Source organism: Mus musculus, chromosome 9, assembly GCF_000001635.26.
Source record: "Mus musculus strain C57BL/6J chromosome 9, GRCm38.p6 C57BL/6J".
NCBI lineage: Eukaryota > Metazoa > Chordata > Mammalia > Rodentia > Muridae > Mus > Mus musculus.
In genome coordinates this window covers 74,167,343-74,194,614 of record NC_000075.6, presented here as the reverse complement: position 1 = coordinate 74,194,614, position 27,272 = coordinate 74,167,343, and the positions used below count along the sequence as shown (strand labels likewise).

The following is a 27,272-nucleotide window of genomic DNA, read 5'->3' as shown; positions in this document are numbered from 1 at the left end:
ACTCAGCCTCTAGGGATGAACACTAATTAAAAAGTATATGCTATGTGCATACTGATGGGGCTCACTCCAAACACCTTTGCTTCCAAACATGACATTTTAATCAGTGGCGTCACAGTAACACTTTATAAATGCCAGCCCAATAAGTTGATAATTGGCCAAAAGCTCAGGAAGGATGTAGGTCTAGACAGGAAAAAATGAAAGCCAACAAGATCGGGTTTACCACTGAACAGAACAAGAGACAATATTTTTTTACTAAGTGCTTCTTCTCTTTGGAGTGACAAGTCTATATTTATATAAAGACCTGACAGTGAAGAGATGCCCTAGCCAACTGGTTCAACTCAGCTGTTCTGGCCTAAACTCCTGGCAAAGCTGACTGTTTAAAACTGACTTCTCTAGGCTTCTAACTGAATTGCTTGGCCTCATACTAACTTGGGCAATACGTTCTAATCTTTTGGTTCCTTCTTTTCTGGCCTCAACTGCCTCTATTGATTTGCACTGGACTGCATGAACCTATGAACAAACTCAACTCCCCTGCACTGCACTGCACAGCATACTCCCAACTGACTGATTCACTTCTACTGCACAGAGCTCAACAAACTGAATGAAACTGACTGACCTCCACTCACTCTGTGATCCTCTTAAATAGCTTCTTTCCTGTGCTGTTCTTGTGAGAGTTGGGTGTGTCTTATCCTTCAAATCTTTCTCTGATTTGTCACTTTGTCTGTCCATTAATTAGATGGCATGGCTGGCTTGGGATTAAAGGTGTATACTAAGGACATTTCTATATTCTATTCAGAAAGATTAAAAGTGTGTGATGTGTCTGCATTCTTCTTGAATCATACAGACCTAGAAGGTCTTGGGATGTGATCAGAGCATCCATGTTGCTAGATTAAAATTCCTTTACAGTAAGAATATGAAGAAATGAATCCTAGTATACTGCAATTCAAAAGCGAATGAAAATAACACTTAGGTTCCCAAGTTTATTAAAACTGGTGGAGGATCACTGAGATGGCCCAGCAGATAAAGACACTTATTATCAACTGATGACCTGAAGTGGATACTTGGGATCAATATGGTGGAAGGAGACAACTGGCTCCCACAAATTGTCTTCTTATCTCCAAACATGTGTTGTGGCAGAGTCATATGAACACACACACACACACACACACACACACACACATTAAATGTTAGAAAAAAGGAGGGTAACTGCATAACCTAGGAATTCCACATCTAGATACTGAAAATCAAAACCAAGATTTCAAAGAGGTATGAGGGTCCAGTGCAGTGTTACCCATAACAACAGAGATGAGAAAACCTAGATTTCATTGACAGATGAAAGGATGAAGAAAAACATTCTAGATAGCTGTGACAAAATAATATTCATCCCTAGAAGGAAATTCTGCAACAGATGACTGAACAAAACAAAACAAAAATTTCCCCCAAAACAAAGACCTTGTGGAAATAATGTTGAATAACAAAAGCCAAACAGAAAAAATATGGCATGGTTGCTCTTAAAAGAGACCTAAAACAATCACTTCCACAGAACCCAGGTGTAAAGTCATGATAGCCTAAAGGTGGGCTGGGATAAGCTATTAATCAATGGAAAGTAAGTTTTTACCCAGCAAACTGAATACGCTCTAGGATCCACTGCTAAGCATTTTGTTTAGATAGCTTTATTTGGTAGTAATTGGTAATGAGTGCAACAAAAGGACAAGTCCAAGTTCTAACACTACCTGTATAGACAGCTATTTGTCATAGCTCCTTACTATATTTACTAACTCAGTGGTTAAGAGTAGTAGTGGCTCTTCCAGAGGACCTGGGAGTTGAGTGTTTAGGATAAATTTGTCTAAAACTATGAAGTAATGGATGCAGATGGTAGAACCCTCTCTAGTTGTATTCACATCTCATTAACACCTGCCCTAGCTCCACATTTATATTCTTATCTTTTAGACTTGTTCCCCACAGCAAAATGTTACTTACATATCAAGATTGGCTGTTATAACCTGTGCTCTAGAGAGCATAGGCCCTTCCATGGCCTAGATTGGCTCCCATATCACCTCAGATTTGACTCTACAATCTGTGTCCATAGCTTTAGCCAAATTCATAATAAACACTCAACTCCCTGGTCCTCTGGAAGAACAGCTATTGCTCTTATCCAATGAATCATCTTTTCAGCCCCTGGCCTTTTCTTTTAAGATATGGTCTATCTCTTTTCTCTGTATGCAATCTGCATGAGTCCTGTCTCTTGTTGAAATTCCTAGTGTCTATGGTGTGGGGCACACAGTAGAGATTCAATGAGTATTGAAGAATGAATTTTCTGCCTTACTAACCCCACTACAAAGTGTATATAGCACATATACCAGGGAGTTTAAGGCCTACTTGGGAGAGTAGTATAAATTCAAGTAATTAGGCAATGCATTGGCAATTCAAAAGTGAGCTGATATGGGCTTATTAACCAGGTAGAATTTGAGAAGGCAAAGAGGCTAACAGAGCAAATGGCCTTTGCTAGGAAGAGGCATGTAAGGACTAGAAGCAGCAATGCCAACATATGGAAGAGCATCAGCCTCCTGAAAATTACTGAGCCGCCTCATCCCCTAGATCTCAATGGAGTATTAAGAAACAATGAAGAAGAGAAAATCCTGTAAGGTTTGAAGTCTCCCAAGACTCCGAACCTATCCCATCCAAAGAGCAATCTGCAAGTATTTAAAGTGGTGTATACCGAGCGTAATCAGCTTTAGCACTCTAGTGCGCTCTCTCTCTCTCTCTCTCTCTCTCTCTCTCTCTCTCTCTCACTCTCTCTCTCGTGCTCTGACAAGAGGAGGAGGCATTAAGCAGTTTCCAAATCAACTACAAAAGCAAGAAGCTGCTGCTTGAGGGTTGAAGGCTTACCCCAAGTTCCCGCATTTGGGAAATGAGGCATAAATAAATCCTCTTCATATTTATCATACATCCATGTCTTAACATTATTGCAAACCTGTTGATTAGATGGCTGATAGCTTTGGGGGTTTTATATTAAGGGGTGGGCTCGAAAAGTAATTATCCCAGGGAAGAAGAGGACTCATGGAATACAATATAATCCTCAGGCTATGTCTGAGTGATTATTTTAGATAACTCTGTGACTAGGAGAAATGAGCCTGAGATTGACAGACAGGTAAATGGTGGTGATAGTTTGATGGTGAACAAAGCCATTTTAACTATGTCACCTTTTGTCTATCTGAGTCTTATATAAGAGGACTGCTATTTGCAACTTACCTAAAATAAGCCATTGGTTCCCCGTGTGTCAAATATCCTAGATTTCAATATCACTATTGAATAAGCTTTTAAAGTTTATTAAGCCAGCAGATTGTGGCACTTGCTGGGTGTTTCTATGAAAGCATTATTCATTTATCATATAATCTTTTTAGAGACAGACATGCTAAGTGTCCAAATCCTTTCTAACTTACTCATTATGAAGAAATCATTCATTCTAACACTGTACATTTGAGAAGGCTAGGTGGCTTTTAATTATTGCATTTTTTTTTTACAAAGCAGACACAGTGGTGTAGATCTCTAATTCCCTGACTAGGAAGCAGGGGCAACAGGATTACAGTCATTTCAAAGCCAGCATGGTCTATGTGATGAGTTTCAGGGTAGCCAGCATTAGTGAGACCCTATCTTAAAAGAACACTGTGGTTACAAATGGAATTATGATGGTCTAAAGTAATGCAATGCTTTAAAACACAAAAACCTAGTCTGAGAATTAAGGGATGTGGAATATGAGACAAACACATGAAATGTGCAGCTGCAGGGCCAGTGCCCTGCCTGAGAGAAGGTCTGTGTGTGATGAGAGCGCTCACTCACAGCTCTTCATTGCAGGTTTTGTCTCTGGTTCTAACTGCTATCTTGACTAAGACAGAAAGATAGATTATATAAGTCAGAGCAGTAGTCATGCAATGAATGGAATTATCATAAGCACATGGAAAACTAGACATTTCCTGATACCCCCATACTAATCCCAGCTTCCGGTATGCCAGAAATTAAGGTAAACTGTGTTCTAAGTGTTATTTAAGATAATCCTGAGTTTATGTGAAAATTAAAAGCACAAAGTGGGGTAAAATATGCTATGGGGCCCTAAAGCCAATCTTTTTTTTTTTTTTTAAATCATCCACAAACTTGACTTTAACTGTGAATTGAAGGTCTTTGGTGGTTAAAATGTTTAGCTGATAATCCCACAGTATACTGAACTCTGTAGCCATTCTAGACCCAGAGGAGCATTTAGATTTGGGCACTGTATCAACCAATAATTCTATCCTCACTCTGGCCTTTGGATAATCTCATAGGAAGCCAGGGCCTGTATTCTCTCTGTATTCCGGACACAGACACAAGGTCAATGCCAGGCTCCAGGAGTTAACAAAACTAAGTTTGGTAGAGGGGGCTAGACAAAGGAAAACAAAGTACTTGCTCCCAAACATGAAGTGGACAAAGCCAAGTTTTGTAAACCTCACAGGAGGCAAGGAAGAAAGTGCTGGGGGTAAGCAAGGCTTTGCATTTCATACGTCTTAGGAATGGCTTTTGGAAAAGCATGTCTTAGACAATGGGAGTGCGGGAGGCCTACCACTGTCAACAAAACCATATAGTGTTTAGACCTGTTTGTGTATAAAATTATGTACATAGGAAGAGAAAGTCCCTGTTGCTCGTGCAGCAGCATCTTAGGAATATTTAATTCCCACGAGGAGTAGGATAGCGGGCAGAAAAGCTTCTGCAGGCTCTTTATGTTTAGGGTGACGGTGGCTGTTTCCAGAGAAGCTAAGTAGGCTTGAGCTGTCACTCCACAGAACTAAAGACACTTCCAGGATGCCACTGTGAAAACGCCATCCTGAAAAGACAGTTGGGGACACTAGCTGGCTGTGCTTTTTAATGAAACACATTCAGACTCTTAGCATCAATAAACGAGCTAAGGGTTTAATTCATTTTGTTTTAATAGCCCAGAGGAAATAGTCCATGAGAATAAATGTCCCGAGATCTCCTTCTTGTAACATTTTTGCATTTTCCGCTCTTAGAGACAGCATCAGCATATGTCACTGATGTCAGCATATGCCACTGATGTCAGCACTAGCCTGTTGTGTTTCCTTAAATGGGCCCAGAGGGTGTGCTCAGTCAACAAGTGACACGGCCAGCTTTCAAAGTGAGACATTTCATTCTCCTTTCCTTTCCTGTTCTACATTCTTTAAGTTAACCCAACCTCTGAATTTCTGTAATTTTCCTTTTTATTCTTGAAGCTAGTATCCAGTGTGCTAGAAATAAATATAATGTACAAAGAGTACCCTCTTCCTATCAAAAGACAAGGATTTTATTTCAAGCAACTCCACCACCAGAAACAAGTTGCTCATATAGTACAAATCTGACCTTCTTGGAGAGATATTTACTTTAGCAAGATATAGGCTTTCTCAGTGAGATTCAATAGCAAGGAAGGACCAAAACTTTGTTTTAAGAAAATAAATTTAGAACTGAAAAGAAGAAGGAAAGAAGTGAAGAAAAGAGTGAAGAAAATATTCCTAAGCTGTCATGGATAGGTCAGACAGCATGACCATGATCATAGCATAGCATAGGTCTAAAGACCTATTGAAGTATTCACAACAATAAAGGCACATTTTAAAAACATACATAGTAAGTCATGTTGATGATCTTTCTTAATTAAGCTAAACATAAAATGGAATGCCTGATTCACTTAATTCTTGTCGAAGTTTCTGTGCTGGATTGATTCCTCTGCCACCCACCCCATACCCTAACCACCCTTCCCATGCACAAATAAGTTAGCTGATAAGTATAGAAAGATTTTAGTTCCAGAATATCTTAAAGATCCAAGAGCTTCACATCCCAATAGGACTGGTGGGACACTGAAGGGAAGGGTCATGACGTAGACTCAGGCTGCAGGGAGCACTAGGAGGTAGTATAAACATTTATTCATTGAAAACTCTTCCTTGAGAATTAACAAAAGAGATAACATTCGAAGAAATCAAGGCTGAGCAAAGGCCTTCTCTGGGAGAAATCAGGGCTACCTATCAGCAATTATAAAAACAATAACGTTGACCTTGAGTCAGCCTTAAAGGTCTTTGTTCACAATTGGACTATCAGCTTTATGAATTTTCAGTTGCTATTGCAGCCAAAGACGCAGTAAAGGCAGAGTTGACCAGAGAGTAATAAGACAACAGCTGTTCCTGCCGACCGGGATGAAAAAGCATTTGAGAAAGGACACATCACACTGGCATTTTCTATGTTAAAAATGACAGCTCTTCCACATTCCACTCAACACACCTTAGATGAAGACTTACGACATCTCAGGGAAATACCAATAAAAATCCAAAATCACATACAGTCAAAGCAAGAAATAATTTAAACAAATTGTATCTGCAATCCTGGGAGATCAATAGTCAGTAAAGGTTTTTATAACTTGAAATGTTTTATGGTTCAAGATTTTACCCTAAGACTTTTTTTTCCTCATCTCGAGGATGCAATTTTACTTTCTCTGCTGTATGTTAAACATAATGTCTAGTAATAAGAGAGATGCCTGTTCAGAGAGGAAATAATAGACAGATCCAATCAAAGAGGGAGAGAGGGAAAGGGGTCCTCATGTGGAGTTATTGAAATTAAGAGATTCAATAGCTATTACTGCCCGTCAGGTATCATAGCAACCTTGTATGCTTTTAAAAAAATAGTGCTGGAAAAGTCTCCAAACCTGCAAGGCTACTTTGGGAGCATAACACTGTCAACATCTGTTGGTGTTGCCATGGGCACAGCACAAAAGATTCTGCCATCCATATGTATGTACACACACACACACACACACACACACACACACACACACACACAGAAGAAGAGAAGAAATGTAGAAGACACATTGACAAGAAAGCATCAAGAAGTCGTTGGTCTGGCTCTATAACACCGCCCACACTTCTGTCTTTTTTTTAAACAGTAATTCTTTTCTTCAGAGTACAGAGATTCCAGATTCAACTGCCCTGTAGTTGTGACTCAACAGGACGCAGGGTGTGGAAACCATATCCTAAAACTCTACTTTGGTACCGTCCATGGCAAGTCTTAACTGGAATCTCAAAGTGGACTGCGTTTAAAACAATACTTAAGCTTCCACGTCTCCACCCTCGTTGGCAGTTGATAGGTCCACAGGAAAGAAAAGAACAGGTTCCTAGGAGCAAGAAGCTGATATTGATTTTTCTTTTTTCAGCAGCGAGTCTCCGTTCTGTGTGGCTGCTGTCAAAGGCAATCTCTAACAGCTGGAGTCAAATTGTACTATTTAGAGAAAGAGCCCTTGTCAAGTGGACCGTAAGTCCCCCAACAATACGCTATTCAAATGGCACTTTGCCACACAAATTGCTGACTGGATGAATAACCTGTGGCAGTCACTGAGGCCAGTATCAAAGTTCCATTTTGATGAGAGGTTTTACGTTCACACATTAAACAAGCTTTCTTTGAAGAACTATGAGGCCGTATATCTTGGGGCCTCGGAATGCTGGAAATAATTAAAATCTGTTTAAATACATCAAGGGAACGTGACAACATTAATATGGATCGGGTGTTAACTACATTTGTCACAGGGGTAGAAGCAGTGCCCATCAGTGGCTGGCACCCCCCTCCCCGGCACGTGCAGCACAAAGCTGGGCTCTCGCCAGCCGTGCACCATGAAATAGGCGCTTTTTCCTTTTGTAACCCTGATTTACATGGCTGACGAATGTTTAGATTTGAGCCAGGCTTTGAAGTCCTCTGAGGAAAATCAGGGTGGCTCCTGTGCAGGAGGCCGGCAGCTGGAGTCACTTCACCATGCTTATTCCTTCTGTGGGGACCAGACCTCCTGAGGTAGGTTCTGAAACAAAGCTGTGACAGCCTCTAATAGTTTTTCTTGTGTCTGAGGTAACTTTCTGAATGAAAAAAAAATAAATGGAAAGTCTAAATTCATGCCACTAAATGTGAGATAAGATGTTTTTACACAAAGCAGTTAATTTTTTTTTAAGCTTTATCAATTAAGGAAGCTTTTATTCACCTTGCAAAACCTTCTGAGGAATGGTTAGCTGTCAAAAATATTCATTGTTTCATATATGATTCAAAAAGCAAATTATCATGCCATACCATTACTCCTACAGGTTTTTCTATACTGCCTGACACAGGGAGATGCTACCAGCCAGTCACTGTGTTCTCAGGAGAGATTGAGTAAAGTGAAATATTTAAAACAAAAAACAGAACACCAAACTTAGAGAATTGAATGGTTTCAATGTTTAATAACAACTCTATTTTCTTACAAATTTATACAATGTTTCCCATGATACTTATACTTTGATCAACTATCAAAAGGGATGCCATCCAAATTACCTTCTAAAGAGGTAAAAAGGAACAATCTACATGGGAAATTTATATGTTTTATTTTTAGTTTTGAATATATATATATGTATGTGTGTGTGTGTGTGTATATATATATATATGCCGCGTAGCTGTAGTGCCTGAGAATGCTATAAGAGTGCCCAGGATGCTATGCAGTTACAGGCATTTGTGAGCTGTCTGACATGGGTGCTAGAAACTAAACTCAGGTCTTCTACAAGAGCAGCAAATATGGTCAACTACTAAGCAATCTCTCCAGCCCTCTATTTTTATATAATGCAATTATTTTCAAATAAATACTACTTGCTCTCTTCTAATGCAACGTAATTTTGATAACGGAATATTTAAATAAAAATGGAGTTTGATTTAATACTGCTAATAATACTAATAGTATTAATACTAATAATAATAGTGATACTATCTCAATGAGATTTAATTTATTTTACATGTGAATCTACAGGTGAGATTTTTCAAGTACCATTATTTTGTTCTCTTTGGTTATTTTATGTTTCAGTTATTTTGTGTTTTGGTTATTTCATGTATCATGAAACATAAAGCAACAAAAAACCATAAAGTAATTTTTTTGCGTTGGATATTTGGCTCCGTGGATAATAGCACACACTGATCTTTCAGAAGTCCCCAGTATCCACATCAGGTGACTTACAAGTACCTGTAACTCTGGCCCCAGGATCCTCTGCCCTCTTATGTCCTCCATAGGCACCTTCACTCTTGTACATATACCCATAAATACAAACTTAAAGAAATAATAAAAATTAGCTTTTTATTTGAATAAGGTGTTAAGTAGCAGAATTCCTAGCAGGTTGCCATTTCTGTTTTACAAGGCAAGAGAAGACTTGAATAAAGTTTCTCAGTGAGTTATGTGAGATGTTACACTAAGGTCAGATCAAGGTTAAATACCAAACCAACTGGGATGTAAATGCAAATGTAGTTTGGATTTACATCCAAACTTATATGTTTAGGTTAATCCATACAAGTGTACTATTCAAAATTCTCTAATGGAGGTTGAAAAAGATGGCTTGGTCAGTCAAATATTTACCCTGTAAGCTTTAAAAACCTTTTATTATTTTGAGAAGCATCTTACTGTATAGCCTTGGCTGACCCGGAATTAACTATGTAGACCAAGATGGGCACAGCTGAAGAGATCTACTTGCCTCTCATTTCTGAGTGCTGGGTTTAACAGTGTGCACTATCATCTCTGGCCCAAGGACCTGAATTTTATCACTAACACCCATGTAAAAGTGTACACCACGTATCCCAGCACTGGGAAGGCAGAGACAAGGGGATTCCCAGGGCTCAATGGACAGTCAGTTAGCCAAGTTATTCAAGTCCAAGTTCAATAGAGGCCTTATATCAAAAATAAGGTGGAGAGTGATTGTGGAGGACACCTAACTTCAACCTTTGACTTCCAAAGGCAAGAACACACTTCATGCACACACACAGTCACATACTAACACATGTACCACACTCAAAACAGAGAGCTCTATGAGAACATGGGAATAGTGTGGCATTCAAGTTCTTATCTCCATCTCTGTGGAGCCACGAGGAGCCACTAAATGTCAGAGTCCATCTTAAAGGCTCTAAACAAGAGTAAGCATCTGCTCTAGAAAATTCGTGGGGCTATATGGAGCCAGGCACTGCTTAGATCTCTCTTCAGGAAGGAAGACTCACCCCACTGTGAGCCATTTGGCTCAGTGGCAGCTTAGAACTCTGGTCACTTGTGGGATATATCTCAAAACTGGAACAAAAGTCCTAACCTCCTTGAAAGAATGGCTAGGTAAAGCTGTAGGATAAGTGCTTGTAAGCCACAGGCTTCCTGTAATGGGATATGTTCGTTATTAACTTTCTATCTCTCTCTCTCTCTCTCTCTCTCTCTCTCTCTCTCTCTCTCTCTCTCACACACACACACACACACACACACACACACACACACACACACCTGAACTTACACATATACACACACAAATATTCAGTTGCACTGGAAATCATAATTTGTAGGGTGTTTTTGTTGTTTGTTTATTTAACAAAAGATGGTGTTCTCAGCACATACAAATACTGTTTTCTATACAAGAACAGAATATAATGTATTGATATAAACTATTTCAATTTACATTCCATCATATATACATATGTATGAACATACATATATAGAAATATATGGAATGAAAATAAATGGCTTTATTAAAATTTCAGACATGGAAGAAAGAGGAGTTACAGATTCTTTACAGATCCTCCTGATACCTCCTTCCCTTCCAGTGACAAGAGGACTACTTGACCATTGGTCAGCAAGCTACAGCCAGTGTATCATGTTTGGGCCACCACCTGCTACTGTAAAGGCAAGTCTCCCTAGATACCCCTCCACTCAACAGCAGAGCTGAGTAAAAACCTCGGCAAAGATCTGAGCTGTGACCCTAAACCACTCACTCCCTGATTTTTCCTGAGAGATTCACATAACCTTCTTTATGGTCACCAGTATCCTAACATACAACACAGATCACATTTATGATTTTAAACCACCCAGCAGACATCTTAAAACAGCATAAATTTAAAAATGGGTAAAATTGGTCAAATAATTTTTATTTAATCCCACATATGCAAAATGCATGTGTTTAACAATTTGTTCTGATCTTATTTGAAACACCAACTTGAACTATCTAGTGTTTGTTTCAATGTCACCACATTAGATGGGACAACTCTAAGGAAGCAAACAAATAATAAAGCAAGCAGGGAGAGACAGGTTCTGCTTGGTGCAGCAGGGTTCTCAGACACTGCAAATGTCGTAAGTTCTGTCCATTAAAATAATCCTGTTTATCCTTTTATCCATTTTATAGATAATAAGCACAATAAAAAACCTGAACACATACACTCATAAAACAAAAACGAACCAACCAACCAATGAACAAATGGGACTTTTCTTCTTAAAATACCATGTAGCCACAATGCTCACTGTCACATAGCAATGATTTTCATCCCTTCCTCACAGCTCAACTCCTCCCACTGCTATTTAAATAGACTCTATCCTGCTTGATCCTCTTGCCCAATCTAAGAACAGCAGCTCCCAACACCAACATGGTTATTGTATCCTGTAAATCCTTTAAGACTCTGACTCTTCTCCTCTCATCCCAAAGATCTCTCTTTGTCTAGCAGCAGATTCAGCACCTCAATTCAGCACCAGCCATTCAAAGTGGAGATATTTTTAAATGATGTTTATAACATTTTCTGTTCTTTTCATAACTTGCTCTCCCCATTTATATGTACTCCCCAAATGAATGAAGAAAAACTGAATCATACTTTCTAGGAATGTACAAATATTAGCCAACATCAAGTTCTAAATGTTCTGTTCTGTCTTAATTGTCGACACCATTGCAATCCAGTATTCTGCCTGTGCCACTCTAAGATTAACACACACACACACACACACACACACACACACACACACACACACATACACACACACACACACACACAAGCATAGATACAACACAATCTTGGATGGTCTAAAGCTCCCAGGCCTGTTGCCTTCCATTTTCCCCACTTACAGAATGAATATTATTCACACACTTATTGAAGATTGTTTTTTTTAAATGAAATCCATGAAGCATCTACTATATAGTAATTCACTTATGGGTTAAGAGATAACTCAGTGGATAGAGCTTTTACAGATATGAAAAACTAAGCTTGAGTTCCCAGAATTCATGGAAACACTGGCCATAGCATCAGACGTCTGTCATCTCAGTGCTCCTATGTTGAGAAGAGAGGAGAGAAGGAGATTTCCGGAAACATGCAGGGCATCTACCCTGAGTGGCATATGTGACAGCAAACAACAGAGACCTCATCTCAAGCAATGTGGGTGGCAAGGACCAGCACCTGAAGTTGTTCTCTGAACTTCACATGTACACCAGGACATGTGTGCCCATACTGGCACATACACATTACATGCACACAGAAGTATATTAATAATGTACAGGTTTACCTTTGAAATGTCATACTTTAAGATAAAATGAGCTCAGCACCCTAGCTCTAAGACAAATCCTAAAACAGCACAGGACTGACAGACAATGAAGACATCTTGCATGAAAGTGAAGGTGTGAAAGAGAAGCACGGGTACAAGAACCCACAGTCACACCAAATCTAGTAACAACAAGAGTGTATAGAAGAAAAGAGGCGACTGTCCTGTCTCCTTTACTTCTCCACTACAAAGAACGAAGGCTGGAAATTGTAGACTGCTCAGGTAAAGGGCAACAACTAGAAAATAGAGTGGACATCAGCCTACAAGCAGGATGACAAGACAGGGGCATTTTATTGCTTCCTGGAGTCAAGAAAGAAACAAAATTATATACAGAAAATGAAATGTGTATACACTGTTACCACTACCTAAAGGGTAACTGAGCTTCAGAAAGAACTACAGTCAGTTTATCTACCTTCTGGGAATCCAAGGAGAAAAACTGGCACCCAGTAAAAGTGATTTTTTTTTCCCCCTACAGACCTCTGCCTCTGAAACACACAGGTCAGGTGATACCTGGGTCTTATCTATCATTCCAGAACAGTCCCTACTCTCCTACGATGTGTGCTTATTATAAAAATAGGTCCATGCCATTATGATAGTTCCAACCATGTATATGATTCAATTGAAATGCTATCATAGCTACATAAGCATCCCTACAAAAATCTTGATTTCATGTTAAGAATGCTAAGAGATAGGGCTAGAGAAATTGCTCAGTAATTGAGAACACTGACTTGTTCTTCAGAGGATCTAGGTTTAGTTCCCAGAGCCCACATGGTGTCTTACAATTATCTGTAACTCCAGTTCCAAGGAATCTGATATCCTCTTCTGGCCTCTATAGACACTGCATATACACCATGCCCACAAACGTAGGCCAAGATAAGTAAATAAATAAATAAATAAATAAATAAATAAATAAATAAATAATAGAGCATATTTGGCAACCTCAAAACAATGAAAAAGTAGACTCTTGCTATCCACAGGGTTAACATCTCAAGAAGGAAAATATAAACTGATGTAGGTTGTCTGAATAAAATAGTAAAAGGAGAAATACATTAGGAGATTTTCATTCTATTTCAGCCATGACTTGGTGAATTACTGGCCTGATGGGCTGAGAGGTGACAGTGTGAATCAATCAATACCCTGAGGCTAGCATCACAAGGACCATGGGGCCCTGTGTTCAGATCTGTGCTATACAGTCATGCAGCTTTGCACTTTGAGACTGTATGTTCAAGCAGTGTGATTCCAGTCATACTTCTCACTGTTTAGCAAGTCAACACTGTTCAAGTGACAGACTTATTAGGTGTTCAATTAGCGTCTGAGATCTCAAAAGGTAATGAGTACCGGGCTCAGATAAAATTGAAATCGGGTCCCTAAACCCGCAAGGTTAGTATGGAAGCTCAAATGTGTGGCTTGGCTTCCATCACCTTGATGAATGACAAGATATCCTCTGTTTTTAATATAAATGTATACACAAGGTAAAAATGGGATCTTTGCTAAGTCTTTATGAAGAAGATTGAAATAACAGGAAGTGGCAAGAATATATAAATCCCAATATAGAAATCTTAATTCTCACATGTCCTCTCAAAGAATTTTGACCTTATTTTATTTTATTTAGGTTATTTTCAATTATGTGTAAGTGTTCATGACTACACAGGGATACATACATGTGAGAGCAAGTGCCCAAGAAAGACAGTGACACCAGATATGTGCAGCTATAGTTACACATAGCTGTGAGGACCGTGTGGATATTAGGATCTAAACGTCGGTCCTCTGGAAGAGCAGCAAGTGACCGTGACCACTGAGCCATCTCTCAAGCCCCCTACTTAGATTTTCTAAAAATTTTTAGGTTCAAATGCATTACTGGAAATGTGTGTGTGTGTGTGTGTGTGTGTGTGTGTGTGTGTATTATTAATAAGAAAATAATTTATGTCACCAATAAGAACAAAAAACCCCATAGAATATAAAGTGACCCTTAAAATTGTGACACTATACTGGATAATATTATGAAAAATATTTACATGAAAAAAGTCCTAAGTATGTCCATACATACAAATGGCACAGGCAAAATAGTAAGAAGATAGTATAAAGGATAAGAATGGAAAATAATACCTTAAAGAAACTGTATGAAATCACTATAACATACCGAGAAAAGAAAAATATTAAGGCTTGTTTAAATGAGCAGCTAGCCTGACTAAAAGAAACTAAATATATTCAACTGAAGAATTAAAAATGGATTGGTACTATAGCATATAATCACCACCATTGAAAAACACCTAAAATTTGATGGGATAGTAACTTAATTTTTGATAAGCTGAAAACTCTACTGTCACAAATGGCGTCACAAGGAAAACATTCACTTTAGAGTTAGGTTCCCCTATCCTGTTCCACCCAACATCACTGGAAAGATGACGTCACCTGCCTCCCTACTTTTGTACAGCAGGGTTAGGGCCACATTGCTGCTTACTCCAGTTGCTATGTCCCTGTGGAACACAGGATAGATGCAGACTCACCTTACATGAAGACTCCAGCTGCACACTGGGGCAGGGTACTGGCCCAGGCTGGTGGGAGTTGGATGACTTCTGCTCTATACTTTTGTGCTTATGTGTCTCAGAGGCCACTGACAGTGTAGGCTCAGATCTAATGAGCTGAGCATCGTCACCACAGTTGAGAATAATCCTTGCTCTTTCTCCTGTCTCATGCCTTTCCAAAGTGCCTGGAAAATAAAATTCAAGACACAAAACAAATATAAGCAAAAATACTCACTGGAATAGAATGCACAGACCTCACATGACATGTTCACAAAAGGACCTTGATTCTTGAACCTGTCATTCCTGCCTTCTTACAACAGAAAGAACCAGCCTGTGAGCTTTGTCTAGATGGTTTAAAATTTGCCATCAATTATATTACAGTGGACTTGAAAGTGTACCCCCATCTAAGACCCTTTTTATCCACTGGAACCAACAGTCCATCTAAGAGTCTCCATAACTAAAATCCCTCTTATTATCTAGTGTGAAAGTGATCAATACAGAACAATGATGGAATATTTCTGTGCTGTCTCCTAGTGTCCCAGCTCACAAACAACAGAGATTCTGAAGTGCCCACCTGGGGTTCCCAGGTTTGCAGTGTTTCTACAGGTAATGTGTAACAACTTACATGATTATGGGTATTAAGGACACAGAGGCTTAGAGTGCTTCTGCCCTCATGCCCAGCTCCCCAGCTTTCGATGTTGTTTTTTATTGCTGGAGTTTGTTAGCATTGGAGCCTTTCTTTTTTATTTCTTATGTTATTAGAACTGGAATTAATCTCCCTTGCCCTCTGACATCCGTCCAGCTCCAGAAGTGGTGCTGACAAGTCCAATTTGAAGTTAAAAGGAATGAGTATAGGGAGCTGGACCGACGGTTCATCAGTTAAGAGCACTGGCTGCTCTTGCAGAGAGCTGAGGTTGGGTTTCCAGGACCTACATGGTTGCTCATAACACCTGAAACTCCAGCTCCAGGGGATCCAATGATCTTTTCTGACTCATGAGCCATACATGCACACATATAGACACACATATATGTAAGCAATAAAATAAATCTTTTTTTTTTAAAGAGAGCAAATATAAAATGAGCAGCATTGGTGTGGGGTCATGCCCTAGGGTTACTATACAAGTGTGAGGCCTGGAGCTCAGATCCACAATTCTCATGTAAATGCCTGGCAGACAAGGCAGCTCAGCTGTAACCTGTAATCCCAGCATGCCAGTGCCAGATGCATGGATCTCTGCCTAGATTAGCCCAAATGATGAGCTCTGGATTCAGTGAGAGACTCTGCCTCAATAAATAAAACACAGAGCAAGCAAGAAAGATACAAGACATCATTATTTGGCTTCCAAATATACATACAAGTGTGCCCCCCACACAAGAAAATTTGCATACATATACACATAATACAGAGGCTCATTATAATACATGTACACACACATCAGAGGACTGGAAAGCTTAGTAGGACAGTACTGCCTGATTATAAGAACCTGAGTTTGGAACCCAGCACCCATTAATAAATCAGTTATGGTCTTGCAAGTCCCTATAACCATAGCATAGAGATGGGAGGATTAGTTGTTGGCTGCCAGCTTAATCAAAACTTGTCAGCTCCATGTTCAGAGAAGGTCCTGCCTCAAAGAAATAAAGTGCAGAGTAATGAAGGAAGATACCCAGTGATTTCTTTGCTTTCTGAATGCATATACAGGTACACATATACCACACACACGTATGCGCATTACACTCCTATACACACACACTCATATACAGAAAGAAAGGATCAGAAAGCAATGGATAAATAGTCAACTGGCTTTACAGAATGCAACACCACATATTCATTGAGCAAATTAATCTTGATGTCTGCTTCATATCCTTTATAGGCTCACTTACAACTGAACAAAAATAATAAGAAATTCAATTAATTAGCGCCATAATACAGATTTAATTTCATATTGTTCCTTTCCCACAAATTGGAAAAAGTTGTTGTAGGTGTTAAAGATAACTAATTCTCATCAATAATATTAAGGAGAGATGAAATAAATTAATTATACTTGGAAAGTGGTACCAAAATTAAAGGTCACTCTGTCGTTTGATAGGAAGCTAGATGTGAAGATTGTAGTAATAGCATTCAATCCAGTCTCAGTCTCGCCTCTCTTCCCTGTTAACTCTATCACTATTAGCTAGAATTGAGCACTGTAAATTTCTACAGGTCATTATGCTACAGCAACAGACATATTTTCATCTCGGGGATTCTTGACAATGCTCCCCCATTGAAATCATTTCAAATTTGTAAGCAAACATCCTAAATACCAACTTATTTATTTATTTATTTATTTTTATTAGATATTTTCTTTATATACATTTCAAATGCTATCCCAAAAGTTCCCTATACCCTCCACCCACCCTGCTCCCCTACCCACTGGTGGCTACTTCCGCTTCTTGGCCCTGGCATTCCCCTGTACTGGGGTATATAAAGTTTGCAATACCAAGGGGCCTCTCTTCCCAGTGATGGCCGACTAGGCCATCTTCTGAGTGTAACTTTTTAACCTTCCTTGTCCCATAACTACTAAGGAAATACTGTCAACAAATGATGCCAGAAAATTCATTGTCTTTCTAAGAAATCTCCCTTTCAAGTTAGTATCAACATAGATAATCTTCTCATGAGTTTTCTCTGGTTTTACAGTATATTTGTAAAATATTTTCAGAAATTTTTAAGTGTCTCTATGTCATCTGGAACTGGCTTTATACTCTTGGGCTCAAGAAATACTCTTGCCTCAGCCTCTTTGGTAGTTGAGAATAAAGGTGTGTGCTACTGTTCTTGGCTTTTGACAGTCCTTGGAAAATGTTTTATTGTGAAATAGCCGTGTACATTACACTGTATAGTTTACATATCCATGTATTTCATTCTAAATGTTTTTACAAAGCACCTCTTAAATTGTCCAACCATAACCATAGCTTACACACATGTACCTGTGTAGCTTTCACCTCCTTGCATTTCTGCAGATATCTGATCTGTTTCATTTATGTACCATTTACATGTGACCTGTTTGCAACACATAGGAAAAAAGAATGGTTTGTCCCTAGGCCCAGAACTCGCCAAAGCCTCGTGGTATCACTGAAGCAAGAGACACTGAGGACTAATTTACTACAGTATCTAAAGTACAAATATTCTATTCTACCCATAAATAAATACTACCCAATCTAATAAAAGATTGGACATTTTGTTTTCTTGATAATCATGGGAGTTAATTTTTTCATTTAAAATTTCTTATTGAATTATTATTGTTCTGCCTCCTGGTTGATAAGCCCTTTTAAATAATTTCTCATCAGAATTCATGGAATTTGTACCACTTTCAGCATGTTTTAAAATTGTTACAGGTATTTAGAAAGAAGATAATATAAGAAATAACCACTAGGCCCTGGTGTTCCCCTGTACTGGGGCATATAAAGTTTGTAAGACCAAGGGGCCTCTCTTCCCAATGATGGCTGACTAGGCCATCTTCTGCTACATATGCAGCTAGAGACACGAGCTTTGGGGGTACTGGTTAGTTCATATTGTTGTTCCACCTATAGGGTTGCAGACCCCTTCAGCTCCTTGGGTACTTTCTTTAGCTCCTCCATTGGGGGGCCCTGTGTTCCATCAATAGATGACTGTGGGCATCCACTTCTGTATTTGTCAGGCACTGGCATAGCCACAGACAGGGGGAGGGTATAGGGAACTTTTGAGATAGCATTTGAAATGTAAATAAAGAAAATATCTAATAAAATTTTTTTTAAAAAAGAAATAACCACTAAGAAGATTGTCAGTGTGTTATTGTGAGAATTCTTCCCCTGGGAGAATATCACAAACAACAACTATGAGTCCATCTTATGTAGCTGCATAATTAAGTCCCTTCCTATCTTTAACCAGAAAGGGGAGGGGGGAGGTGTATAAACAAATCTACCCTCCTCTACCTCCTCCTCCTCCTCCTCCTCCACCACCACCACCACTACCTCCACCACCACCACCACCACCTCCTCTCCCCTCCACCCCCCAAAGGACCAATGACAAACCAAAGTATCATTCCACCAAAATTCATATTAGGACCCCAATGAGTGTTTTGGGTCTACTTACAGAGCAATGATCGGGGCATTATGGGAAAAGAGCATGGGTGACTTGGACAGATACACTGGGAAATCTGTACCCAGCATGGAGCATGGTTTCCCATGGCCAATAGTCCTCCTCAGTTAACTTTCTCAGGCCTCTCTATACTCTAGTACCTTCCCTAGACTCAAAGCCAGGAGCAATTGGCTGAACTGCACACAGATGTCTGGGAAGTGTGGCTAGAAACTTGGTTGCTGGTCCAATAACTCAAGTCAGAAACCCTTTCTTCTGGGAGGGGATGCCAATAGACACTCCCAGGCCTGATCAGGATAGATGCTCTCAGGAAGACAACACTGATCTCAGAAAGATGGGAGCTGCTTGAAAGGGAGAGTAGTGTTCTACAACAGTAGCTACAATATGCCTAAATGTTGCCTTTGCAGTGGATAGGAGTCACTGCTTCCTAATGTCAGAAACTCAAGGTTTATAAACCACTTAATTCAACTCAAGAGAACATCTAGAGAACTTTGCTTTTCCATGTGAACCTGATGATAAACCAAACTGACTTACACTCTATTTCATCAAGACAGTGAGGGATAGACTCTTCCCTGATCCAATTTGGGCATGACAAGAAAATGTGCACAGCAGAATATTGATAAAGTTATGCTATCCACTGTGCCATCTCGTTTTTTTTTTTTTTTTTTCAGGTAGGTGTGTGAAAGATACCATGAAATCTATATCATATTAAAAAAATTGAGGCCAGCCTGGGCTACATAGTGAGTTGCAGAGAAGCCTCAAATACAGAGCTAAACTTTGCATCATAAAACCGAACCAGATGAACTCAAAACTTCATCAAAGACAATGTTTTAGGCCTAGTCGGCCATCAGTGGAGAGGCCCATTGGTCTTGCAAACTTTATATGCCTCAGTACAGGGGAATGCCAGGATCAAGAAGTGGGAGTGGGTGGGGGGAGGGTATGGGGGACTTTGGGGATAGCATTGGAAATGTAAATGAAGAAAATACCTAATTAAAATAAAATAAAATAAAAAAAGAAAAAATATTTTTATGTAACTATCATGCACTGTTAATTTATACTTTATTGATATAAGTTTTTCCATATTGTTTTCAACTTAAGCTATTCTCTTTAACTCATGGCATTAAAACGGTATTAGATTTTGGATTTTCAGATTAAAGATGTTCAAATGACATAGACATGTGCAAGACTTTTGGTACCAAGAATTTTGGGCAAGACATCCCATCCTCAACCTGTGTTATATCAGGGAGAGAAAAAAAATCACAGGGAAGAACATTTAGAACAATTAACATTCTGGCACAAAGTAAAGGCAAGATCCATTGTAAGGGATCCAGAATTGCATTTTCTCCCAAAACGTCAGTGCACAGAAAGCAAAGGATCAGCCAAAGTATACAGGGACCCTGGTTCCTTATGCCAGACCCCTGTACCCACTCAAACACTATTTGCATCGTCATATGATGCTTTCCTTGGTGACTCAAAACACCACATGAGAGTATCCCTAATCAACATTTTTTTTTAAAGTTAGAGTTTCCTTTATGATCACAGGTGTCTCCTGAGTCCAGATGATAACACCTTCTTCCTTGCCTGTGACTATGACAACAGGACCACATCACTGTGGGACAGGGAACCTTCTAGCTCCAAACTGTTGCGTGCTCAAGTCCCCAAAAACTGGCTCCATCCTATCAAGGCTACAGCATAGTGTATTATATACTTTTCTGTTGATAAAACATCATAGCTAAGGCAACTTAAGGAATAAAGAGTTTGTTTTGGCTTATATTCCCAGATAGATAATAGTCCATTGATGACAGCACAGAGGGGAGGTGGTTGGAGCAGCAAGCCAGAGTTCATGTTTTGAAACAAAAGCCTTAAGCAGAGACAGAATCCTTGGAATTGCAGGATGCTTTAAAACATCAAACCGTGCATGCAATGAAGTTCTCCCTACACAAAGGCCACACCCCTTAAACCTACCTAAATACCATTACCAACTAAGGACCAAGTGTTCAAAATTATGAGCCTATGGAGGATATTTTCATTCAAAATGCCACACATAGTTACTGGAGATTTTCAAGCCTCCTTTTCTTCAGTAAGATCATGGGACAATAATTCTCAGATCACATGGTTACTAAGTAGCTTAAGTGTTATAGGCATCGGATTCATGCTCTTGATCCTGAGACAAGAGAAGACATGATCATCCGAGTTAGCTGATCACACAACTGACTTAGAAAAAAAAAATCACAAAAATATCATAGCTCTCCTGGGCCAGAAACAGCCAGTGGCCTCTGGGTCAAACATCTTGGATTTATAATATCTAGCACAGAGTGAATGTGACCCATGATAACACCTATGTCATATGACAGAAACATATATTCAGCTGACTGGGAGCTGGATAACAACTTTGCCTCGATGTTCTGGAATGTTTCTGACATTTACCAACAAATCAGTTGTTTGGGGTCCTATTGCCTTCTGTCTCAGAGATGACCTCATCAGATAGACTTGCAACCCAGATTATATATAATCTAACTCATAGCACAATGGTATGTTGGGGTTTTAAAATAAAGAATTTTGCATGTAGCTTAGCAGAGACTTGAACTCACTATGTAGCCAAGGATGGCCTTGACTCCTGGCCCTATGCTTCTACACCCCAAGTGTTGTGACTGCAGGCATGCAATGTACTGCTATGTCCAGTTTATGTGGGGCTAGAAAAGGATCAAACCCAGGGCTCTCTATGCAGTAGGCAAACATTCTACTAACTTAGCATCCTTTGTCCTTTGGCTTGCTTTTTAAATCTTACATCAGAGTAGTGTTCAGTCTTTACATTGGCGATTGCTTTCTAATGGATTGTATGCCAGCAGCAATCTGGGTAATGAGGGATTTTCGACTTGGGATTGAATCCAGACCCGATCTACAGATTTTATTCTCAGCATAGTTCCTTCCCCCTACACACACATACACACACATACACACATACATACACACACATACACACACACACATGCACACACATACACACACAACACATACACATCACATGCACACATGCATGTGCACACACACACATATACACACACAACACACACATCACATGCACACACACACACACACACACACACACACACACACACACACACACACACCTTTTCTCTTAGACCAGATTTCCACTTACTTTTACCTTTAAAAAACATCTTTACTTTGAAGGCCTTAGCTCATCTTTCAGGCTACAGCCTCCTCTCCCACCTGGCCTCACTTTCAACTTCAGCATCCTCTGAGAACTTTTTCAAATTGGTATGTCACAATCCCTTGCTTCCCTTCCAGATTGTGGGTCCTGGCTGCTGAGTATGCACTATAGTCTCTGAGAGTGGCACCAAGCAGGGTTCAGTAAATACTCACTGAGTGGATAAAGTTTATCCGTTCTCTGCAGGCAGAGCATGAGGGCAGCTGGAGAGCATCAGAGAATGGTAAGTCTCACTGCCCAGGCATTAGCACTCACTAAGGTCATTATAAACCTATGCCCAGGCCTTAGGAGAGGCAGGGACTCTAAAAGGTGACTTCCAGAACCCAAGCTAGATGTCTGACAGAGTTCATCCCCAACACCCAAAGACTCTGGGATTGGAGATCAGAAGGCAGTCTCTAAATGCCTGAAATTTGTGTTAACATGACCACTGTGGTCTAGCCAACTCCACTCCTCCATGAGCCAAAGAGCAGAATATTTTGGTCAAAGGAGAGATTGTATGAAAATCCTTAGAAAGAGGCAAGGATGGAGAGGGTGAGAGAGAAGCAGAGAAGGTTGGTGGAGAATAGGAGGACTTTCAACTTTCTAGTTGTTTCTCATCCCATCCTAAGGACCAGTGCTCCTGGTATGAGGGTTGAGGGTTAAATCCTTCCATCTTTATGACAAATCCCTCCTTCTGAGAATACCATCTCTACTTGCCTCTTGCTCTCTACATAATGAGCTCAAATAAAGGAGGTTCAGAGATGTATCTATGATGGACCTGGCCAGGTTGAAAGATGGCCATTTGCAAACATAGCCTGCCTGGGAATTTCTAGGTAGAGTCTAGAGCAGAGAGACAGAAACTTATACAGTTATAAGAGAGACTGGAGTTAAGTTCCAGTGACAGACTTGCACCTAAAGGAACTTGGGGTCCTTTGAAGCCAGGGGAGACCTTTGAGTCCTTCTGTGTGTATAGAAGAGACACAGATTCCTACCCAATCTTCAGTAAAATAGTGTGCTGTTAAAAGACAAGCATAAACAGAGACATTAGGGCTGGTGATATTTATAGCCACCCTGCCATTCTTCTTTCAATTGGTTTCATTTTTTTGAATAGGGAAAATGATCTCTTTATGATGTATGCTGGAGACCTGACTTGAAGGCTTTCTTCAAGCAGGAAAGAGCATAGAACAGGACTTCTGTTGAGGAATGAGAGCAAGGCAGAGCACTAAGGGAAACAGGCTGCATGAGTGTACCACCCCCATACACAGATGGAATAAAAAGAAGCCGCCTTGCCTGACACCAGAAGTCTCTTCCAAAGAGCCACAACTTCTCACCACTGGGCTTCCCTGGTAATTTCTGTCAAATTTAAAACATGTTCAGTCTTCTATTAAATATATTCTAAAACACCAATGATACTTGCTTTCTAGCATCAAGACCTACTATCAACAAATACATTGCTTTAAATTATTCAACTATATTAAAAATTCCAGCCAGAAAGCCTTCCCCCATCAGTTAATAATGAGGACTATTACAGATTAGCACTAACTGCATCCCCTCGAAAGACACATTATTAAACAAAAATCACAAGCACGTGACTCTATCTATAATTGATTGAGGTGAAATTTCAATTGAAAACACATCATCCATGTCGACTATATTTGATCACATTGTATAAAACATTTTATTTACTTAAGTTTTAAATTTGGGGCAGTAGTGACTTCCTCAAAAGAACACTAAAGAAATAAAATTACTATAGGAACACAAATTCTCAGTGCTGCCAAAAGCTAGCACACCGTGAGCCAACACATTTCATAAAAAAAGAAAGATACATTCAATTAGGCATTACACTTATAGCATTGTGAAATCATAAAACATTAGCTGAATTTACGGAATGGAAACATGTTATGATTGGTAACAGGCATGTGTTTGCATGAGCATAGATTGATGCTAAGAATATGAAAAATCACATGAGAGAGTTAGGACTTTGTCTTTATCAGTAGGAATTTCTCAGCTAAGTCTGAGGTGCTGCGGGACAGTGTTTATGAATGGTGCCTTTTCAAAGAGACTACCTAAAATAAAATAGGTTTAACGAGCAGGAGTAGCTTCGTTACCAAACTCAGCAGCCACACTCCTACAATCAGATTTTAGTCAAACAGATGGCTGCCAGAGGTAATCATATTCTCTGTGTGGCGGAAGCTGCCATTGCTTGTGCTGTGATAGGTTCTCACTTATCTTCAGTTATCACATGATGCTCAGTGGCTTGCTCACAGAAGTGTATGGAGATTGACCCAGCAGCCCTCCCTAATAAAAGCATTTCACAGTGACTGCATCTTACTCTGCAAAACACGAAGCCGATGTGAGTTTGACCAAGGGTAGGCCCTGGAGGCCTGGGATTTAGAGTTAGCTAACTAGAAAGAAATGGAAGCCTGGGGAAGGGGAATGGATCTGAAAACAGTAAACCAGGCATAAAAGCACGTTTCTCACTCGTATCTATCACAGAATAGAATAAATCCATCCGTTAAATAGATCTCCAATGACTTGACTCATTTTTTGCACTATGCAAAGGCTCTAGTATGTTAACAAACTGAGGGTCGGCTTACCAGCATCCTTCTATACCTTAAGGGCATAGAATACATTTTTAAAAAGTCTGACCTCTGTGACCTAAACTCCAGCTCTGCCACAGCCTCCAGCGCCTTCACAGAAATCCTGGCATTTACCAAAGGGACACATTCAACCCCCACATCAAATTCTGACCATTGATCTCCAGAAACACACTATGAAGGGCTCAGAGAGGATGAAGAGAATAAAGGGGTGAGATACAGACATGCAGGTTTCAAACTGCTGACGTGTATCTGAATTCAAATAAAGGACTAACTGCAAGCAAATCCCAAACCACACTTTCCTGTTACTTTCTTACCAAATGCTCCTTCTTCGTAAACATGTGCTAGCAACATTATCTATGTCTAAATTTTACATCTCAACTTCATTCTGAAATTAAATGAATGCATTGATGAGGGGCTGCCCAGAAAAGGAAGGCTTTGCTAGGTGCTTAAATTGATAATCGCCTATCTCAGGCACAGCATGCAAACCATCCCATTTCTAACTACCAGGAGAGGTAACTCACTTTGCATGGCTTGCACTCTGATACCAGGGATATTTATGTTTAATCTGAAGATAACTATCTTAGATTTTTATCCTTCATGCACAGTATTGAAGGTTAGCTGACTTATTGGCTGCAGTGGCCCTGAAGACATTCCAGTCTATCTTGTATTTGCTTCTGGCATCCGTTGAGGTAATTAGGTCATTATCTTGCTGAGTTGATCTAGAGTTTTTCCTGGAAAGATGAAGCATATTGGAAAAGGCAGAATTGAAGTGTGCTCTCCTGGATACGGTGCTGAGTGAAGGGTGAAGTCTATACAGGGTCTTGGCTTTTCTGTTCTGTGCTGTTTGTATTCTGAGAGAGGGGTTATAACAGGAAGGTAAAAAGGGTTTTGACTATAAACAGTATTATTATTTTTTTATAAATACTGAGTGAATGTAGGGTCATGGACTATGGGTTTATTTGGAAGGATCAAAGACTCCCACAAGAATCTACCTATGAAAGTTAATACCGTGTTCATACCCAAGTATGCAAAAAGTGATCTTTCCACTTTTCACCCTTTAGTTCCATGATTCATGCACTCCTGGAGTCTTTACCAACTCTTGAGCTCAACCAACCATAGAAATAGGCAGAATTCTATAAATAACCCCCAGTGTCCCTGTCCTTATCCAGTCTTCTCCCTGTGACTGTGATATCCTAACAGTGAAATACCCGTTAATGTTCATTCTAATTCCTTGACCTCAAAAGGAGACCCTTTGATTAATACAGTTCTCATTAGTTGGCCTTTAATTTTTTCCTGTCTGTATGTGTTTAGGTGTGCAAGCATGTCTGTGTTTCTAGATAGAAACCAGACGTAGATTCAAGTCTCTTCCTAGTTGCTTCTCAATCCTTATTTTTGGAAACAGTGTCTCTCACTGAAGTTGGAGCTCACTGATTTGGCTAGGGTGGATGTTCACTTAAGCCCCTGGTACCCCTCTGCCCTCATTTTCCCATCACTGGTATACAGATGTGTACCAGCATGCTGGCTTTTAAAGTGAATACTGGAAATCCAAGCTTACTTTCCTGACTGCACATCTCCCCAGCCCCCGTTTGAACTGCTAGATGAGCCCTTAGAAAGCTGCTATTGTGAGCAGGGGGTTCACACTTTTATTGTAGCCGGGAAGGTAGTATCCTTCAACTGCGCCTCCATGTTGCAGAAATGTGAGATGTTAAATTAAAGATTCTAAGCTATGAAGTTTGAGGTTATTTGTTAGGCCAGGATGGGAAAGCAATGCAGCCTGGACTCCTGATGATTACACCTACCTAGGCTCAAATCTGGGATTCTTCTCCAATATTTTTCTTATGATACAAATAATTAAATGCATAAAAGCATTAAGATATAAAAACAGTTCACCGACAAGTTTTAAAACTTCAACAGATAATTCCATCTCCTCTCTTACACTCTGAACACAACAAGCCATGGAGACATTCAACAAACAATTACAGATTAAATCATGTGCCATACTAATACATTCATTCTACAGCACTCTCTTTCTATAGGAATCATATATAAGTGGTAAAATATTGTTGCTAATTCGCTTTTTATCCTCTTATTCTTCAGTTCTCATTATAATTATATCTATCATTATCTACCATTTATTTTAAGAGAGGGTCTCATGTAGCCCAGGCTGGCCTCAAACTCACTAGGTAACTGAGGATAACTTTGCATTTCGGAGCTTACTGCTTCCATTTCCAGAATGCTGGGATCACAGACATGCACCCTCACACCTTGTTTATGTGTGCTGAAGATGGAACCTGGGGTTCTATGCATGCTGTGAAATTTCTCCAACAACTAGCCATATCCTAACCCCCCATGTTATTTAACTCTTAAATCAATCCAGAAAAGAAACTAAGGGATAGAATGGATGGAACTAGAAAACACACACGGCATGAATTTACTGATAAGT

At 39.7% G+C, this 27,272-nt stretch overlaps 1 protein-coding gene across 6 annotated transcripts in view; it reads right to left on the bottom strand.

The window, feature by feature from the left end:
* The window catches only part of Wdr72 (WD repeat domain 72), a 172,873-nt gene that overhangs the window by 88,589 nt on the left and 57,012 nt on the right, over positions 1–27,272 (bottom strand). For all 6 annotated transcript variants that reach the window (XM_006511283.2, XM_006511281.2, XM_006511280.2 and 3 more), the window contains one exon: positions 14,899–15,101. In XM_006511283.2, coding sequence (XP_006511346.1) covers positions 14,899–15,101 — 203 coding nt within the window. The remainder of the gene's footprint in view (positions 1–14,898; positions 15,102–27,272) is intronic.